This window comes from Brachionichthys hirsutus, chromosome 4, assembly GCF_040956055.1.
Source record: "Brachionichthys hirsutus isolate HB-005 chromosome 4, CSIRO-AGI_Bhir_v1, whole genome shotgun sequence".
Classification (NCBI taxonomy): Eukaryota; Metazoa; Chordata; class Actinopteri; order Lophiiformes; family Brachionichthyidae; genus Brachionichthys; species Brachionichthys hirsutus.
The window spans coordinates 16102259-16122556 of NC_090900.1; the positions used below are offsets into that span (position 1 = coordinate 16102259).

Below are 20298 nucleotides of genomic sequence, written 5' to 3' on the forward strand. Positions count from 1 at the left end.
GGTCCGGACCCGATCCGGTCCATCATGTGTCGATCCAGATGTACAGTCCAACGGGCCTGATTCCACCTTTGGCTCACAGAATCAGGGTGCATCCTCTGGGAGCCATGAACGTCCAGGATTTGGAAGTTATTCCACTCAGAAGGGGACAATATGAACGTGACATTTCCACCGGAGACCAAATCTCCAGAATCCCAAAGATCCTTCCTCTGGGAATCCGGAATATTCAAACATTTCCATCCAACGGTTGGGAAAACGATGTTTCTGCTGGCAGAGCCGCACCTAGCATGAATGCTAGCGGCGTGTGCGTGCCCTTCAGGTGTCACTCACGTTGTTGGAGGAGGAAGAGGAGGAGGAGGAGGAGGAGGAGCAGAGTGTGCAGAGCCCGCCGTGGGAGCGGATCAGGACAAGATCAATGGGAGAGCAGGAGATTAAAAGTAGGCCAATAAATAATATCCTGGTGAGATAGCGGCAGCCCCCTCCTTAGCTCCACCCCCACTGACCGGGCCCCATGATTGCTGGCCCCCGGGGGGGCCCCGGCACCCTCACTCACCTCTCGCCTCCATTTGTTGGACGTTCATCTTTCAGCATGTGTGTGAGTTTGTTTAGGAGGTGGGGGCTTGTTGGAAAGAGAAAAGGGTGTGCCCCCCCCCCAGTTCTCCCTGTTACCCGGATCCACTACGACACCTGGTCCACCCACAAACCCAGAACCCCCACGATGTTCCACAAATATTCTAAACAAGTCCCTAAAACCGACAATAACCAGGGACAGGGACTCTCGGAGTCTCATGACAAGGGTCGGCCTATCAGGGGCAGGTTCTTCTGTGTTCCATCAGTTACAATTGAGGATGTAATCAGATTACAAATTTATTAGCAGGTTTATCATCATTTGTGATTGGTGTACGCTGCATAGTTTAAAGTTCTGATGCAAGATGATGAAAACGATCCGTCTCACAATGTTCGAGAATCCTTTAAAACAAACAAACAAACAAACCAACCAATCACATCGTGTACGACAAACACTACATCAAACAACGATCCACTGACTGAACTGATGAACTTCAAGCCGACCACTGTGCCAAAGAACTACACAAGAATATTTTCAGAGCGAGATTCTGGCTCAGTATTTCCCCCCGCAGGTTTTTACTGGTTGAAATTGTTTCTGATTTGAAAATGTTCCTTCCTTAATTTACAAGAAGCGCCATGTTTTTGTAATTAAAAAAAATGTCAGATATAATTAATGTTTAAAACTGACCCGGAACTTCTTTCTGACGCGCTGGTCGTTCAACTTCCTGTGATGTTACAGCGACACCAAGTGGATTCTTCAGCCATGACATCACAGAGGAAGAGACAGAGGCGTGTCCACACGGAGCCGGTTATTTTAAAACCGAATATTCTTCCCTCCGCGATAAGATAAAAATATTAAATCCACGCGACCTCGTTCGAAAACAAAATCGTCCATCCAACAAATCGGCGGCGTAGTTCCTCAAATCCTATCCAATCAGAACGCTCCGCCTCCCCTCGTCACGTCAGCAGCTAACGCCATTAATGTTTCATGTTTAGCTAACGGTTAGCTAAACATGAAACATTAATGGCGTCAGGCTCGTTCGCGTGGACCGACCGGGAGGCCGAGTTGCTCCTAAACGTAGTTTAGCAATAAGCGATAAGATAAGTGCGGTTTCTGAACGTAAACACGGGTCGCACACATATTACGTCACAGCGGTTTCCGTCGCGGCAGTGACGAGCTGATCCACATCATTAAGGTGTGGACTACAGAATTATACACATTTAAGTCTTCAGATATTTCTCTGCTGCAACAAACCACAAATGTTTTATAAGAATTGACAAGATTTCAAGTAACTTCCAACAGATTTAATGACAAAAAAAATGATGAATTTGTGTATAAAAGAAACACTTTATTACAATTAGGCTGAAAAACCCAATGGAAACACAACTACTTTACAAGTACAAATGTTTGTCATTGATATTTACAGTTTTTAACTTGACATCAATAAAAAAATAATAATGAGAACACACAAAATCCTAAAGTACATGTTTACAGTGTATTTACTGCAATAAAAAAAAACATGGCTAAAGGAACGTGCATTAATCTCCATTCAGTATTTATAGACAGACATAAAAGGCCTATTTATGAACACATCGATTCTAACGGACGTTTCCTAATTACCCATGAGCCTCAGCGATCTAGCACCGTCACGCCGGAGGTGTGTTTGTGGCTCCGGCTCGTCGTGGGGGGGGATATTTTAAGTGGTGGTAAATTTGAGATCATTTCAACAAAGAACTGTCGGGACAGCAGATTCAGCTGGCCCCGCCCCCACCGGGCTTGGCGGGAGTCTTGGCCCGGACGCCGCCCTGGCGAGCTTGACCCTTGGGGTTCTGCAGGGGCTGAGCGGGTTGCGGCGCCGATGACTCTGCTGCGGAGGGTGCGGCGGGCTGCTGGGCGGGGCTGTGGGGGGGAGGAGTCTGGATCTGAGGCGAGGTGGCGGCGGTCACCACCTTCTGCTGGACCACCTGGGCGCTCGCCGTCCCGGCGGGTAGCATCTGCACCTGGGTGGGGGCAGAGGTCACCGTCTGAGCCTGAACCTGAAGACGGCGGGTCAACATTCATCCGTTAGCCTTCATGGAGCCACGGCCCCCCCCCCCCACCGGACGGACCCATACCTGCTGGGGAGAGGACGCCATCTGCTGGATGCCGGCCACGGTCGGCTGCTGCTGCACGATCTGAGGGAGTTTCCCCACCTGATGGAAAAAGTCCACAGAGGGTCTCCCATCAAGACCCAAACCGGCGTTCACCAGGCCACGCCCCCGTTCGAGCAGGACGCCGTACCTGGATCTGTGGGGCTCCGGCGGGCTTCGGGGGCTGGCCGATGGACGTGGTGAAGAACTGCGTCTTGATTCCCGGTTGGAGTTGGGTGGCGGCGGCGTAGGCGACCTTCTGCTGCTGCTGGGCCGGCTGCACTGCCACCTGCTGGGCGCCGATCTGAATCACGCTCGGCTTTAAATCTCTGATCCCAGAGCACCGAATCGGCTGCTGCTGATTGGTTTACCTTCTGCTGGACGGCCAGCCCTTGCGCCGGCTGCGTGGCTTTCTGCTGCGCGGCGGCGGCGGCCTGCTGCTGCTTCTTCATCTGCAGCAGCTGCTGGACCTGCATCTGGGGGAAGGACGGCGCCAGAACCGGACCTGAGCCACGAACAGAACCGTTTGGGTTAATGATGGGGTCGTCCACGTCCTGGAGCGAGAACCCAACGAGAACACACCCGCTTTCTGAGGCTGCCCAATGGCCACGCTGATGCCCGCCACGGTGACCGGCAGCGTGTTGACGCCCGCCGAGGACACCACCGCCGGGACGGACACCACCGGAGGCTTCGTGAGGGTCACCTGGGCCGGCTGCCCCGCCTGGGCCTGAATCTGGCCCTGAGTGGGCACCCGGGTCTGAGGAGAAACGCGACCAGCATGAAACCGCGCGTGGAGCGTTTGGCCCCGCCCATCGTTGGGGTGACATCACTGACATGGATTCAGGTACTTCCTGTCTGGTGTAAACCGACGGCCACCATCTTACCAGTCGAGCCACCTGCAGGTTGGCCACGGTGGTGCCGGTCAGCACGGCTCCGGGTCTCGGTGCCGCCACGGCCGTCAGCTGCGGGTTGGCCTGCGGCGCCTGGGCGGTCTGCTGGGCGGCGCCGGCGGCCGGCTGGCCCTGAGCCGCCGCCGCCGCCACCGCTGCAGCTACCTGCTGCTGTTGCTGCTGCAGCTGCAGCTTGTGCTTGTTCATCTTGAGCAGCTCCTGTGGACACAGAACGCACGTTACCGTGTGACCCTCCCCACGCAGGGGCGCCGGCGTGTGATTGGACGGCGTGGGCGTACCTGCGGTTTGCCCACAGCTTTAGCCTGAGGAGACGCCGCCTGCTGCTGCTGCAGCTGCTGCTGGCGGAGCATCTGCAGGTGGGCCGGCGTGAGGGGCTTTCCTTGTGGTAACTGCATACCTGTGGCTGGAGGCGGGACAGCGGCTCGGTCAGACCCGTCAAACGGCGCCCCCTGCAGCACGTCCGTGTCCCGATGCCTTACCTGGCGTCACCTGAGCGACCAGCGGGCGAGTCTGGGACTGCACCGGGCTCAGAGTGGTGGAAACGACTGCAGATCCCGTCGCCGGGGCAACGGCACGAACGCCCTGGCCCGTAGCTATGGCGACCACTTCGGCGGGGGCAGCTGCGGTGACGGCCCTCTGTTGGGCGTGTGCCACCTGGGCTCCGGCTGCCCCGGCAGGCTGCGCCGACCAGAACAACGACAGAATGAGTAAAAGCTAAAGCTAACGCTAACGCCACCGTTAGCGTTAGCCACAGCGCTACGCGACTCACCGACAGGCTGCCGGCTACGACCGGAGACGCCAGCCGTTTATTGGCCTGGAAGGGGCTGGGGGGGACGCCGGCGACCGCGTTCACGATAACATTCCCTCCGACGGTGGCTGGGAAGGACAAAGAGGAACAAATTCAGTCCCGGAACGCCGACAGAAACGTGAGCCGCGGCCGCTGGGACGTACCGGCCTGCATGGCGGCGCCCGCCGTGGCGTTCTTTATGGCTCCGGCCTGGAAACACAAAAGGTTTTAGTTCAGGAGTCGCTGGCTGGAAGCGTCCTGGGGGACGTTCCCCGTCTCACCAGGACGGCGGCGTTCGGCACCGAGGCGGCTCCGGACACAGCGGCGGCCGGAGGCCCTTGAGCCTGGTTCTGGCCTGCAGCAGGAGCCTGGGTCTGTCCCGGGGGGGGCTGGACCTGGGGGGCGGCGGCCTGCTGCTGCTGGGCCTTCTGCTGCTCGGCCAGGGCCTGCAACACACACGGCACCGCTGAAGCGCGACCCAAACGCAGGAGGCGTCGACACCCGGCGGACAAGAACCTTTTTCTCCTTGGAGATCCGCTCGGCGCGCTGAGACGCCACCTGGATGGGAGGGAGGGGCTTGTCGTAGCTGATCCCACTGAGGAGGGCAGAGCGGCGCTCAGATTAGGCGGATCGTCTCTGGGCGTGATCCGGTCGGAACATCAAACGTACCTTTCTGCCAGCACCGAGGCGTGTTTGGGGTTCTTCTGGAACGGATTCATGCCGAGTCTGAAAAAGTTCAAAGAGCGCACTGAACAGGATGTCCTCCGCCCCCTAGAGGGCGGCGGCGGCGGCGCTTACAGCGGTTTGATGGGCGGGCTCCTCTTGCCGGCGATGATCTTCATCAACTCGAAGCGGTTGTTGTAGAGCTGGATGTGCATGGCGTTGTCGTCCTGCGTGTAGATCTGGCAGGTCCTCAGAGGACGGCTGTTCTTGGACTGAACAGGGACAGACAGACAGACAGACGTGAGGACAGGAAGTCAACCACGGAGCGGACGGAGAGACGGGTCGGCCCACCTTGTAGATGCTCTTGGTCTTTTTCTTGGGGTTCGCCTCGTACACCAGCTGAAAGGTTGGAGACGGAGATGAAGACAAAGCAGCAGCGCCCCCTAGCCCTACGTGCGGCGTCCGTTACCTTGCCCTCCTCCCGGGGGATGATGACGTTCTCGTAGCGGTTGCGGCACTGCTTGGGGGAGCGGTAGATGCGGCTGCAGGAGTTCACCACGTCGCTCACCAGGTCCCAGTTCGGCGTGTGGGCGGGAGACACGATGGTCAAGTTCAGGGGCAACTCCAGCAGCTGCTTCACGGCCTGCCCCGCCCCCCCAGAAACACACCATTCGCTCACACGATCACATTCAGGCTGGAAGGAAGCTGTGGGCGGAGCCACTACCTGAAGCAGAGCCCAGTCCTCGCTGATGAGCCACTCCGGGTTGTCCTGCCCGGCCTCCGTGGCAGGTTTAACCAGCGAGGGGAGGGGCTTAGCGAAGGGCGCCTGCTGCTTGAGGGAGAAGTTCTTCTTCTGGTCTTTACCCTCGCGGCGAACCTTCAGCATGCTGGCCTTTTCGAAAAGCGAGCGCGGCGGGATGACGGTCTCCCCGTGACCTTTCTTCTTCTTTCTGGCTGCTGCTGCGAACACACAAACCCGACGCCCCTCTTACACGCCGTCCCTCCTGGAGGACGTCTCTGTGACCCGATCGATCGCTGGGATCAATGACCGGGTCCGTGTGGCAGCCGCTCACCTGACGGGTCCATCTTCAGCCTCTTGTGCTCCTTGCGGACGTAGACGGGGGGCAGCTTGGACTCGGGCATGGGCGTGGCCTCGTACATCAGCATCATCACCGAGTCGATGTAAATGTCGTTGTCGTCCTGCGGCGGCGTGGGCGGAGTCCACACCTAAGGCGGGACAGAGCGGGACAGAGCGGGACAAACGCGATCAGGAAGGGAACAGGGGAGAACCAAATGGCACTCGGTCCACAGATCAGGGGGACATCGGTTCAAATCTCTGACGTTAGAAAATATCTGGTAAATATCCTCTCTGGGGTCTCTCTGGTTTCTCTCTGGGGTCTCTCCGGGGTCTCTCCGGTTTCTCTCCGGGGTCTCTCTGGGGTCTCTCCGGTTTCTCTCCGGGGTCTCTCTGGGGTCTCTCCGGGGTCTCTCCGGGTCTCTCTGGGGTCTCTCCGGGGTCTCTCCGGGGTCTCTCTGGGGTCTCTCCGGTGTCTCTCTGGGGTCTCTCTGGGGTCTCTCCAGTGTCTCTCCGGTTTCTCTCCGGGGTCTCTCTGGGGTCTCTCCGGGGTCTCTCCGGGGTCTCTCTGGGGTCTCTCCGGTTTCTCTCCGGGGTCTCTCTGGGGTCTCTCTGGGGTCTCTCTGGTTTCTCTCTGGGGTCTCTCTGGGGTCTCTCTGGGGTCTCTCTGGGGTCTCTCTGGTTTCTCTCTGGTTTCTCTCTGGGGTCTCTCCGGGGTCTCTCTGGGGTCTCTCTGGGGTCTCTCTGGGGTCTCTCTGGGGTCTCTCTGGGGTCTCTCTGGGGTCTCTCCGGGGTCTCTCCGGGGTCTCTCTGGTTTCTCTCTGGGGTCTCTCCGGGGTCTCTCTGGGGTCTCTCTGGGGTCTCTCCGGGGTCTCTCTGGGGTCTCTCCGGGGTCTCTCCGGGGTGTCTCCGGGGTCTCTCTGGGGTCTCTCTGGGGTCTCTCTGGGGTCTCTCTGGGGTCTCTCTGGGGTCTCTCCGGGGTCTCTCTGGGGTCTCTCCGGGGTCTCTCTGGGGTCTCTCCGGGGTCTCTCCGGGGTCTCTCTGGGGTCTCTCCGGGGTCTCTCCGGGGTCTCTCCGGGGTCTCTCCGGGGTCTCTCTGGGGTCTCTCTGGGGTCTCTCTGGGGTCTCTCTGGGGTCTCTCCGGGGTCTCTCCGGGGTCTCTCTGGGGTCTCTCTGGGGTCTCTCTGGTTTCTTACCGGCATGATTTCTGTGTGGCCGTCCTCCGCGTCAAACACATACTCCTACAGACACAGAGGATTAACGTCAACGCCTGCGTGACATCACTTCCTGTTTGACGTGCAGCCATCACAGCGGCCACCCACCATGTTGTAGGCGTCCTCTCTGGTGTAGGTGAAGAGATCTTCATCGCCCTCCATCAGCTGCGCCTCCTGCTCCTCCTCCTCCAGCTTCTCCAGGTGGTGCAGCTCCCAGCCTCTCTTGGAGGACTCCAGCCGCTCCTGGAGGAGGCGACAGAAATAAGCCGTGAGCAGAAGGTTCAATCTGCGCCACAGGTCCGTGATGCTTCCTCCACGGTACCTTGAGAGCAGCTTCATCGTCACTGACGTGGAGGTACTCGAGGTAATGCAGGGCGTACCGTTCGATGGGCGTGAGCTGATCGAGTGATCAATAAATGCACACATTTAGTCACAGCTTTCTGTCATTTGACCGTTTCCAGAGAGAAACGCCAGTTACCTGATCCATGACTGAGTTCAACTCTTCCTTCTGGCATGATTCCTCCTGATCCTCCTCTTTTGACTCTTTGCTAGCTCGCTCCTCCTCCTGCTCCTCCTCCTGCTCTTCCTCCTGGGCATCCATGTTTATGCTGTGGAGAGCCTGGATGTAAGGTCGGGCCACCCTGTGGGAAATGGCCTCGGAGGCCGAGGGCTCCTGGTGCAGCACCACGAACTCCTCCAATCCGGCCTCCACCTCAAACAGATCCTGGATGGTCCGCTGCAGAAACAGAGTGGGCTCGTTGGCCGAGGTCCGGACGCTGAGGCCTGCTCCAGAGACTCATCTTACTTGTGTGAGGAAGGCCAAGGTGAAGTCGGTCCCCTGGGCGGCCACCTCCCTGATCAGGTCCTTGGTGCCGTTCTTCAGCAGCTTCTCCTCAATGGAGTTCCCACTCTCCAGCCTGGGGAGCGAACGACACGGGAGGAGCTAAAAGCGGCGCCACGGCACTTGGAACCTCTCATCTTCTTGCAGTAGCGTCTCAGGATTTCCCTTCCCAGCATGCATCACCTGTAGACGTGGATGTCCTTGGCGCGGCCCATCCTGTCGCACCACTCCTGAGCGCGCGCGTCCATGCTGGGATCGAGGTCCGTGTCGTAGAAGATGACGGCGTCTGCGTCGGACACGGTGCCGACCGCGGAGCAGCAGCGGTTGGTCAGGATGCTGCAGAACACCTTCTTGTTCCGGTGAAACGTCCTCATGCGCTCCTGCAGGAGTGTGCACGAGGCGTGCATGAGGCACAGGCGTGACTCGCAGCTTCGGCGCTTTGTCTCCTGGCTTTGCAGCAAAGCTTTTTTGTCTTACCTGTTGCTCATCAGGCGTGAAGTTCTCATCCAGTCGCACGTAGGTGACCCGCCTGTGATCCAGAAAGGCCTCCAGGATGTCGAGCATCTTCATCATCTGAGTGAAGATGAGCACGCGGCGGCCATCGGAGCCGAGCTTCTGGAGCAGGACGGCCAGAGCTTCCAGTTTACCTGTGTGTGTGTGTGTGTGTGTGTGTGTGGGGGGGGGGGGGTTAGGAGCGTCACGCTCAGTTCAGACTCTCCGTCGGGTTCTCCTGAAATGGTCTGAAGGTCACTGACCTGAGTCCGTCTGCATCTGCTGCATGTCAGCAAAGCGATGGCGCCGCGTGGAAACGGAGCGGTGGATGTCGGCGCTGTGGGGGGCGGAGGCTTCCTGCAGGTGGCGGCGGCGCGACTTCTGCTCCAAGCTGTAGGGAACCGGGGGATTGGCTGCAAAGAGGTGAGGAGGTGGAGCTACAGCTGGGGGCACCACACACGCCAGCCTAGAAGACGCCACAGAAGTGTTAGTATGCAACGCCGGACGCTTAACCGCGGTTTCAACCAGATGAAGGGTAGGAGGCGGCGCTCACCTGCTGATCAACCCACTGGCGGCGTCCAGGCGGTCCGCCGCAGAGAGCAGCGTGGACCGCAGCGCGGCGGTGGTGGCCACGCAGGTTCTCTGGGCCCTGATGCAGCTCTCTCGGCCCCCCCACGTCCAGCCTCCGGCCGTCGGGGCGGCGTGGTCGGGCTCCGAGCTCAGAGTGCACGCCTGAAGCAGGTCGGAGCCAAACAACACGCGGCGGCTGCAGCGGCGCTCGTTCGCTTCAAACAGGCGGGTCAAACGCTCCCTCCGCTGGCGGGTCTTCTCTTCTGAAGACTCCTAGAGATGGAGAGGGAGGGAGGGAGGGAGCCTCGTCTGTTCCCCCGGTCTACAATCACAAAAAGGCTCTGCACTGACCTGGGAGGCGGCGTGGGCGGCGGCCGCCAGCTTGGAGGGGGCTGAAGTGGCGTTTGTAGCGGCGCCCGGTACTAAAAGAGAAATATTCACTGTAAAGCGCTTCAGAAGGAAAACGCGTCGTTACAGCAGAACATCGACGCCGCGGAGGAGTCACCGTGTGGCGCCGCTGCCGGGAGAGGATGCGATGCCCCGGGCGGAGTCGGGGCGTTGGAGGCGGGGACAGCCGGAGGCGCCGTCTGCATGACCATGGAGCCCTGGGGCCGGATGATCTGCTGCCCCGGAGCCGACACGATCTGAAGGATGTTGCCTAAAACCACCGAAGTGACAGATGTTTGAGGCGACGTCTGAAAGCCCGGCGCCGTCCAGCCCGGCTGGCGGGACACGTCTCAGGATGACCGGGGGGGTACCTTGGAGCTGTAAGGGCTGTCCCGTGGTCAGCTGGCGGAGCTGGCTGGGGGACAGCGTGAACTTGTTACCCTGGAACTGCAGCGTGACGGGGGTCTCCGGCTGGGAGACGCGGTTCTGACCGCCTGCCATGTTGGCCAGCTGGGCAATCTTCACCACGTCGCCACCTTCAACGGGACAGAGGAGGAGCGGGCGCCGCATCAGAGACGGCCGTGGAAACGCGACGGATTACAGCGCGTGCTCCGCGTCAGTTAGTGAAGGGTGAAAGACACAAAACATGCAGAACCGAGGGGGGGGGGGGGCGGGGGGGTTAATCAGAGCCGTCCACCACAGCAGCTCCTACTTCTACAAACCCTGAAAGGGAAAGAAAATGGCCACCGGGGCAATCCTCAGGTGAGACAGAGAGCCTGGAACAGATGCATGAAGCGCCGTCGTGCCCCGAGGAGGCTCCTGATTGGTCCGTGTGGTCACATGGGCCGAAACAGCTGGAGCCCATTTTTGTCAAATTTATCCGGGCTACTCTAATCAGGTTCTAAGCAGCTTGGATGCTAACGCTGCTAACATGCTAAGAGCAGGAGAGTGTCGTTTAGTGGACGGCCGCTCAGACGTCTCCCTCTTTGGACTTCCGGTACCGAGGAGGCGTGTCTGGTCACGCCTGAGGCAGGTTGCTGGACCATTTTCACATGCTTGAAGTGATGCTAGTGAACGCTAGCAAAGGAAAAACACAGAGCGACCAAAGCGTTGGGCTTTCCTCTGCAGCTGGGCTGGTGCGCGGGACAAAAGAATATTAGTAAACCGGGAGGGGGGGGCATAATCATTAGGTTGACCAGTGTGGCGGGGGGGTGGCGGGACGCGGGATCGGCCAGTGGACATGCAGGCTTCCAGAAAGAAGCCGAAGAAGGCTGAGGCGGAGGAGATGCTGCTGATATGGATCCAGGTCTGAGTTCAAAGACGTTACCATGACAACCATGAACTGAACACACATCAGCAGAACCCAATCAGAGGCCTCGGTGCAGAGCAGCCGCCCGCTCAGCCGCGGCAGAGGTGGGGGGGGGGGGGAGGGGAGGGGGGCCACTTACTAGGCAACCGTGCCTGGGCCTGGGACGTAAGAACCAGCCTCTGAGACAGTAAGCTGGGCTGGATGGCATGGCTGGGGGGGGCCAGGGCGGGCCTGGGGACCTGTCCTAGTCCAAACTGACTGACAGGAGCTACAGCGCCCAGCACCCCCCCAGAGGAGGCTACAGTGATGCTGCTGACGGGAGGGGCAGTCGGGGCTCTCTGAGTAGCTGCTCCAGCTGTGAAGTACAAGGCAAGGCGGCATGGGACTGCAGGTTAGGGGTCACCCCCCCCATATTTAAATATTCCCCCCTCCATAACGGTCCCAGAATTATCCCATCAACCTGTCCCTGGAGATCAGGCGCTACGGAGCAGGAAGCTCCCGTGACGGGGGCTCTCACCGTGGGCGGGCGGCGTGGGCGTCGTGCTGGCGACCGGGGACTTGCCCCTGGGCTGGGCCAGCTGGCCGGTGGTGGGACCGGCGGTGCTGGCCGGAGGACGCGGGCCTGCCGTGCCGGTGATGGTTGCCAGGCGACCCTCTGGCTTTGTCCCATACTGCACCGGCTGAAACAGCCTGACCAGAACAAGAGAAACGGTTGTTTCAGTCGTCACGGCAGCCGGACATCTTTGAAGGCTTCACCGCTGACCTCATGGGTTTCAGGGGGCACGGCTTGGGGCGCGGCGGGGGATCCGGACTGCTGTAGATCTCCTCTATGAGCTGCTGAGTGACCTTCAGTTTGGGGACCGCCTCTTCGGTCTGGTACCGGGTCAGCCGGTTCTCGTTATTGACCAGATCGAATATGGACAGGTTCACGGTCTGGGAGATGAAACACAGGCGAGGTCAGCACAAAGGGGGGGGCGGGGGGTTCCTCCTCCGTTAGTGCTCTCTCACATACCTTCCTGGAGTCTTTCTGTAGCGCCCCCAGCAGCAGAGATGGGGCGTCGTACCTCAGGGAGGAGCAGAAGTAGGAGGCGCTGTTCTCTCTGGGAGCCACCAACTCCGGGTGGTTACACACCCGCTGCAGCCGCATCAACACCCGAAGCACGCTGACAAAGTGTCCCGTCTTCAGGGCCTCCTGGGCTCTGGGGGGCGCCGCCCACACAGACAGCGTGAGTGGACGCGTCACAAAGGTTTCGTCACGTTGGCAGTGCGGGTGTCTCACCCTGGCTGGGTGAGGACGTCCTCGTAGAGGCGCTTCTGTCTGCGGGACAGGCGGCACTTTAAGACGTGCTCGTACTTCTTGGGCAGCTGCTTCTCCACGTCCCGTTTGGAGCGCCGCAGGATGAAAGGCTGGATCACCTGCGGGTGGGAAGTAGCACAAGCAGTGAGCGTTAGAGGGGCTCAGAGGGGGCGGGGGCGGGGGGCGGCGCACACACCCTGTGCAGGCGGATGACCAGTTTGTGGCAGTAGTCCTGGTTCTGGTCTGTGCCGGCCTTAACGGGGAAGTCAGAGTAGGGCCTGGTGATCCCTGGCAGGAGGAAGTGGATCATGGTCCACAGCTCCTTCAGGGTGTTCTGCAGGGGGGCGTTGATGAGGAGGACCCGCTGCTCACTGGAGCAGAGACGCGGAGATCAGAATGACAGAGCGGCACCGGCCTGCGTGTCCGTTTGTCCCCCAGCTCACCTTCTGAGAGCAAAGACGGCCCCCCAGTGTCTCTCACTCAGGTTCCTGATGAGCTGCACCTCGTCCAGGACCAGGTGCCTCCAGCGCCGCCTCACAAAGTGGCTCTGGTCCTTCATCAGAAGCTTGTAGGACGTCAGACAGACGTGGAAGCTGTTGGCCTCCCCCCACCACTGCGCGGCAGCAAACACACGACGAGGCGTTTTAACGTGTGATGTCATCGACGGGCGGCGTTCAGCTGGAGGGGAACGCACCGTCCTCGTGGCTCGGCGCTCCCTTCTGTTGCCGAGGTACAGAAGGATCTTCAGCCCGGGACACCAGCGCTTGAACTCCACCTCCCAGCTCAGCAGCTTGCACGTCCTCACGACTACGAGGTGGGGGCCCCAGATCCCTGCGGACAGAGACAACCAGATCACGAGATCCAGAGTGTTCAAAGCGAGAGGTCCGGCTCGCCTCCGAGCGGATGCACACCTTCCTGGCCGGCCAGGTGGGCCATGTAGGCCACCGTCTGCACGGTCTTCCCGAGCCCCGTCTCGTCTGCTAAGATGCCGTTGAGGCGCTTCCTGTGGAGGCTCGCCAGCCAGTCCACGCCGATCTGCTGATATTCCCGGAGCGAGCCGCGCAGGAGGACCGGGGCGGGCCTTCGGGTCTGGGGAACCCAAAGACCGGTTAAAGACGAGGACGGCGCTCCTTTTCTGTCCCGTGAGTCGTGTGTCTTACGGAGGAGGCGGTCCTGAAGCTGCCTTTGGGCAGGATGAGCTCCGTGGCCGCGGCCACTTCAGCGATGTCTCTGGCGAGCTTCCGATCCGCGTCGGGGGGGGTGGACTTGTCGGCACCGCGGTACTGATCCACGCTGAGCAGGGAGTCGATCAGCACGGCCTCGGGTGGGCGGCCTGCAGGGCACTCCGTGTCTGTAAGATAAAGATCCAGTACTGCCTGTGGCCCGGTGCGTGCAGGGGCAGTGAAGAGGAACACCAGCGGTACCTTCCTCTTCATCGCTCGGTGGACCGGGATGCGGCCACTCAAAGCCGTCGGCGTAGGCGCCGGCGTACTGCCTCATCAAAGCCTCCAGAGGCATCTCAGCTGAAGGCCGAACAGAGAGCAAGTCACGCAGGAAGACGAGCAACTCGGAACCCCCCCCAACAACAACAACAACCCCCCCCCCCAAAAAAAAAAACACAGCCGCATCCAGAATGCAACGAGGAGGGAAAATGCTGATGTGGCAATTCTTCACACGTTAACGGTCAAACAGATGACATCATCAGGTTGTCCCAGCTGTTCCCTGACGATGACATCATTCATAAGCGCCATCTTTAGACAGCTGCTCCCCTACCGTCTTTGGCGAGGTCGATCAGCTCCACTCTGTGATCCGCCCCGCCCTCCACAACCTCCTGCTCCTCGATGGTGCTCTCCTCGTCGGCGGCTACAGGGCAGAGAGGAAGAGGTCGAAACGGTCCTGAAGAGGCTTCGAACGTCCCCGATCCTTCATTAGAACTTACCACCTTCATCAAATAAAGACGAGCTGGCTTTTCTTTTTTTCGCTGAACTCGCTCCTTCCTACGAAAGGAAAGGAGAGGAAGGACCAATCAGCGCAGACCCGATTTAGACGGTCTCTGTTTCGGTCAATCAGTTTCAGCGCACCGACCTCTTTAGCGGCTTTCACACCTGCTGACTGGCCGGGAACTGAAACACAGGTAAAGTTCAAAACCTGGTGAGGACGGACGGCTCGGCACCGGATCGAAGGTAAAGGTGAGATCACCGCCTACCTCTGGGCGGGGCTTTCTGCAGGCGCAGCGCTTTCAGCCGCTTCTCGTAGATTTCAAACTGGAGTTTAATCTTCACAACCTGAACGCGAGAAAAGACGTTCAGAGCAGGGAACTAAGTCCCGAGGTGATCCGGAGACACGCCCACGAACAGCAGGAGACCCGCCTGCTCAATGTTGGACCAGAAGAATTCCACCTCTCGGGCGACGGTGCTGGCGATGTGCCGGAGGCGCACGTCCCTTTCTTTCTTTGACCGCTCCTCGCTCTTCTTCTGCTCCTGGTGGTAACGGGCACACGTACGAACGAGCTGTGGGGGAAACGCGGCAGACGGTCAGCACCAAGACGCCGCTCCGTCGGTTGGGCCGGCCGGCCCGCGCTGCCTCACCTTCTTGGCGGCGGCCTGTTTCCATCGCCTCTCCTGGGCGAAGTCGGCCGCCATCCACTGCATCTCCTCCAGGAGGTAGTCCCACTGAGACTTGGGACGCGACGACTCCACGAGTTTGGGGAGGCGACTGGCCGACCACTGGCCCTCCCTTCTCAGCTCAGAGATGCGTTGATGCACCTGACTCTCCTGGGACACAGAAACAGCCTGAATGGTTTCAGCACGCGCCCACAGAACCGTCAGGACGGGATCAGAACCCAAACCGTGTGTCTTCATGAACTTTAAATTTATCTTTGTCTACGTGGACCCGCATTCTACACGCACCAGTTTGGCCTGCTCCACTTGCTTGTCCTGAGACGCCTCCGGCGTGGACTGCGCCGCCGCGCTGGGACCAAAGCCGCCGGTTTTCACTGCGGACACGCCGTTGGTCGCCGCCAGTTTGGACTGGGTGCTCGGGTTGATGTTTGAACCGTGGGGGCGGACTGGACTAGCAGCGTGGGGGGTTGGGACAGCGTTGGGGGCAGAGATGGGAGCGGGAGACACGGGTGTCATGGAAACAGAGTTGGTCATGATTCTCTGAACGGCCTGGCTGGACTCGGTCCCGGGACGAACGAGCGTCACCGTCTGTGAAGAGAAGGGACAGACGTCTCAGTCTCAGCGCTCGGACACAAGCATAGAGGAAACCGGACGGACGGGTTCGGGCAGACTGACCGCTTGACCCGGCTGGAGCGTGTTCTGGGAATGGAGGTGAAGTCCCGACTGAATCTGCTGCTGCAGCTGGGCCTGGAGCTGAGCGTGGGGGTTCACCGCGGCCGGGACGGGCCCACCCGCCTGCACCTTCACCTGCGCCGTGTTCTCCACTAACTGAGCCTGCTGGGACAGCGCTAGCGGAAGTCCTGCCATCGGGAGGGGTAACCTGCTAGGCAGCTGGGGCGGGGGGGTATGCAGGCTGGCCGCATTCTGCACCGGAGGTCCTTTAGACGGGTCGTACTGCTGCTGGTTCTGCTTCTGTCCTGCAATCTGGATCGCTTGAGGAGTAGGCGGCATCCCGCCTGTGCACATAGCAACACAGGTTGTCTAGAAAGCAACGCTGGGACGGCGGGACAAAAAACACGTTGCCAATCTCGCCATGTCTTCAGTTAATGAAGGATTCAAACGCCATTAAGTGTTTGGCAGCTCCGTCTCTTTATATATTTGAGAGGCCCCTTTCAACAAGTTACAGATTTAATAAGGACTGTTTGAGCTTCACCAATGAGAGCTCCTCAGAACTAGAACTAGAGACATAAACTACTTCCTGATGATCAGAGCAGAAACTCATGAAAGTCAAACAGCAAAATGGTTACAGAAGAAATGAAATCAATGCGAACATCTACACGTCTCTCAAATAAAATACTACTTTGATTAATGCAAAAACCAAAACATTGCGTTTCAAATGTTGAGAGAATGCGGTTAAAAACCTTTAAAATTAGGCGTGCGTTAGTTTTTGAGAGAGGAAAAAGAGAAATGTTACAGAGGAAAATGAAAGGAATAGAGCTTCTGAAAATAAAGAGAGGGAGAAGAAAGGGGAACTAAAAATACAGAGCGGACATTCACAGAAACACGTCGGGCATGCATGAAGCGACGTCATTCTGGCGGAAACCACGGCGACGGAGCGCCTCACAGAGCCACGAAGCACAGAGGTGAGCGGGACAAACACGGGGTCTTGCAGACAGCAGGCCTGAGCGGAGCTGTGCACACTAAAGCAGCGCCTGCCTTACCTCCACCTGGCCTAGGCGCCATCAGCACCCGGCCCTGACACACCCACACCAACACAATCGCAAAAACCTCCTCCACATGAAGCCCCTCCTACTAAGACTGAGGAGAGAAGCCAAGTCAGAACCGAAGGCCATGGAGTAACATGGGACAAAGAAATGATGAGACATGGTGGGGCCAATCTGACAATCTGAGAGGGGGGGGGCGGTCTGTGAACAAATGACAATGGTAAACCAAAAGAAGGCGTGGCACGTGGAGTCATGAGATGGGAAAACAAGCAAAACCCATTTGAAGGTGAACGTATTCCCAGCGTTCCCACTTTCTGTGATCCACCTCCAAATGAGATGAAAATCCAACAGACGGGAAGGTCTGTCCAAAAAAAGATGAGAACAAGAACGGACGAACGGGCGGCCGATAAAACAAAGGAAACTCGAGACATGGCATCTTCCCAGCGAGTGGCTACGCCTCTCCAGACTTGGACTGTCTTCTTCCCAACTTATCCTGACAGAGAGCCGGAGCAGCTAAGCCTGAACTTCCTGAGGTCTGCCGGGACGTCCAGCGGTCGGATGAAGATCTGTGTGCTGATGCTGCTTGGAGTTTGTTTGAAGATGAATGGCGTGATTTTTTACATCTCCTCGTTTGTCCAGCAGCATCGGACAGAACACACAGCGGCCTGGTGGTGGCACTCCTACCTTGCGCAGTCGGCATGAGCTGCTGGAGTGGAACGCCAGGTGATCCTAAAGGATGCTGGAAAATCAGCCCATGGCGACCAACGTCAATCCGGGGCCTCTTAGCCTGATCTGGGATTCAAAACACACAATACCCTCATAACGCAAAACACAAGCACTCGTGCACAGAGCAGTGACCTCCTGAAGACCTGACAGGCCCCCCTCTCCTTCCTCGGGTTAAGACTTCAAACACAGAGCGCTAGCAGAGGACGCCAAATATCTAAAAGCAGAAGCAATTAGAGGGAGAAAAGAAAAACAGAAAACGAAGCAAACGGGGAGGAAACGAAGCAACGGAGGAGAGAGCGGCGTCTACGGGCCCCGCCCTACCTGCTTGCACCATAGCCTGCTGCCTCTTAAAGGCGTCCATGTCCCCGGGGGTCGTCATCGCGCCGAGGGGAGCCCCTTGGTGTCCCTGGAAATAAAGAAGCATCCCGAGAGATGAGCAAGGGGTTTCCCTTTTCTAAACATTCTCAGCAGAATCTCAAGAAGAACCGACGTCATGGAAGCGCCGCTTCTTTTACCTGAAACTGCTGCTGAACGGAGAAAGCTGCAGAAACGTTAGGAGGAAGTTGTGTTGCTATGGCAACTGGTGTCACTGCTTGGCCATCCTTTCCAGTACCAACCTTTACCTAAAACAGATTTGACAGTGGAATGAGGGTAAACGGAAGGACTCATTATTTGGCTGTCAGGCCAACTGCCTCGAATGCAAAGGGCGGCCCCGCCGGAGCAGTACCTCATCATTAATGACCTCAGACTGCTCCTCCTCCTCCTCCTCCTCTTCAATATCCAAGTCATTCTGTCTCAAGTAAGTGTACAAGGGAACGCAGGGCTTCTTCTTAAAAGCCAAGTAGTCCATCATGTTGCCCTGGAGGTGCTGCAGGAAGAAGAGCTCAATCAGGTATTCCTTGAACACTTCTTTCAGGCTCTCCATCTTCTTGTTGTAATGCTCCACGCATTGCTTTCGGAGCTGGGCGACCTCTGGCGTAGACGGAGCCATTTCCTCCAACTTCTTGGGTGCTTGCTTCTTCACAGAGCCCAGAGCCATGCAGGTGGGGGCCAGAGGATTGCAGAGGATCCCTTGTGTGGGGCCGAGGAAGGACGGGCTAGAGGGTGGAATGGCGGAGGGAATGCCGAACGGTGCTGTGGCCGTCGCTCCTACTCCGGCTACCACACCTTGGGACGTCTTCTCAAACATCATAGGGCGTGCCAGCTGCCCCTGAATGATGCTACTGATCTGTGGAGGTAGGTTGGAAGTGGTGATGTGACCCGGGCTACCCAGAGTGGGAAGAGCAGCGCCGGTGACCGCCGGACTTTGAGGTCCGAGGTGATGGATGGTGCCTCCGGTCTGCGAGTGTGGCTGAGAGAGCCGACGTTCCCTCACGGAGCTTGCCACCCCAGAGGAAGCCAGCTGCACCTGGCCAGGTGCGGCTGAGGCGATCTGGGCCAGCCCTGTCCCTTCCTGGTAAACAAAATGGCCACTTCCCGACGGACTGCCCAAACTGATTTGCCGCACCAGCATTCCAGCTTCGACGAAGCGCGTCGGGCTCTGCCCACAAACACCCAGCGCTGCTGCGGGGGCTCCCGGCCTCGCCACCCCCTGTAGAGGGACCGGGCTGTGCTGGGTGGGACTTTGGGGCTGTATGGGCTGTGGGACAGGTGACGTGACCTGAATGTATGAGGATGGAGCATGCTCAAACCGCCACTGAGGTGTCGTGTGCTGGAAGCCGGGGGAGGCAGGGTTTTGGATGGGGAGGGGGGTTAGCGTGATCTGCTGGTGATTCTGTAGAGTGATGTTCATGTTCTGGCCGGTGACGGGGCTGCGACTCATGATGATCTGATAGTTGGGCGACTGGGGGGCCGACGGGCTGGCGGCGGTGGTGAACGTGCTCACGGGAGACTGAGGATGGCTGATGGCGGTTTGCTGCTGGGTAACGGCCATGATGGGCTGCTGCTGCTCCTCGGCCTCAGACCCACTGATAGACTTCGATCTCTGCAGCTGCCGTTGCATATTCTGTGATCCACTCCCATGGTGCATTGCGTGGCACAGTTACAGTGTCTGAACACAACAATCTGTGGAGAGGGCACAGCAGAGCACACGAGATTTAAATATATAACGTCAAGTATCACACGTAGTAAGAGCAAAAAAGAACAATAAGAAAAATACTGAGATCATAATGTGAGCCACCATTTAGCGTGATCACGTTTGCATTTCATTCTCAATGAAAAGAACAAAGATCATTTCTAGAGAAGAGAATATCAAAATGTACACTCATGGATCATCTGTGATTTCCCACCACTGTGTGCACCTGGATCCAGATTATGCTCTGAATCCTATTCCAGATTTGGGGGGAGGGAGGGATGGATGCACATTATTAAACTGTTCTGAAACAGAGGGCTGAAGCCATGGCGATCGAGCAAACATGAAGCTGAGATGTGGCTTGTTCAGCCCCAACATTTCACAAGACATTGTATCTGAAGAAAAATGAATCCAGCTTCATCATTATGGAAAATGTTTAATTGCTGATAACTAAGAAACGACTGAGGATGCACACAATAATCATTGATTGTTTTTTTTATTAAAATTATTGCTGATACAACGCAAATAACTTTCGTTAGACCTTTTTCTTATATTGTCCATCTTTTATGACAGGCGTCGACAGAGCTATGAATCCTCTAGTTAGTAAAGATATGCTGTCACACATTTAATGTCATTTGAATATCACATTGGCCATATTACAATTTTTGTAAGTCCGAGTATTTTTTTTAGTTCTGATGAACTGTTGCTTTTTAAAATAAGAGTATGCATCAATCATCAGTATAAACAAAGATTAAATATCGCAACTGAGGCTCATGAGTTATACCGTCACACTGGCCGACACACTCAGCGTTGAAAATCTTCTTGTTGCCATTTAGCCTGCGAGTCTTACCATCATAATAACGACATAAAATTTAAAACCATTATGATCTGCGTTTCGCATGTTTCCCAAGGACTA

At 57.6% G+C, this 20298-nt stretch overlaps 2 protein-coding genes across 2 annotated transcripts in view; both read right to left on the reverse strand.

Annotated features, from left to right (window-relative positions):
- Positions 1 to 578, reverse strand: part of LOC137893043 (E1A-binding protein p400-like) — an 8931-nt gene extending 8353 nt beyond the window's left edge. Inside the window, exon 1 of the mRNA XM_068738473.1 lies at positions 551 to 578. Coding sequence (XP_068594574.1) covers positions 551 to 578 — 28 coding nt within the window. The remainder of the gene's footprint in view (positions 1 to 550) is intronic.
- Positions 579 to 1892: 1314 nt separating this feature from the next.
- On the reverse strand, positions 1893 to 19340 carry LOC137917951 (E1A-binding protein p400-like). The gene is given in 51 exon segments (XM_068760688.1): positions 1893 to 2601; positions 2680 to 2757; positions 2846 to 2998; positions 3066 to 3199; positions 3262 to 3451; positions 3579 to 3803; positions 3884 to 4008; positions 4085 to 4283; positions 4375 to 4481; positions 4557 to 4602; positions 4674 to 4838; positions 4909 to 4987; positions 5062 to 5118; positions 5191 to 5327; positions 5407 to 5454; positions 5525 to 5698; positions 5780 to 6015; positions 6129 to 6282; positions 7327 to 7371; positions 7453 to 7587; positions 7667 to 7741; positions 7823 to 8080; positions 8150 to 8261; positions 8369 to 8565; positions 8663 to 8832; positions 8941 to 9143; positions 9231 to 9520; positions 9599 to 9669; positions 9753 to 9905; positions 10006 to 10170; positions 11083 to 11298; positions 11461 to 11633; positions 11707 to 11876; positions 11956 to 12142; positions 12223 to 12359; positions 12437 to 12611; positions 12684 to 12853; positions 12935 to 13071; positions 13152 to 13329; positions 13401 to 13591; positions 13656 to 13763; positions 14014 to 14103; positions 14180 to 14237; positions 14326 to 14363; positions 14447 to 14525; positions 14610 to 14750; positions 14829 to 15014; positions 15150 to 15877; positions 17633 to 17717; positions 17827 to 17934; positions 18039 to 19340. Coding segments are annotated over 51 exon segments (9123 nt in total). The 3' UTR covers positions 1893 to 2316.
- Between the last annotated feature and the right edge of the window lie 958 nt (positions 19341 to 20298).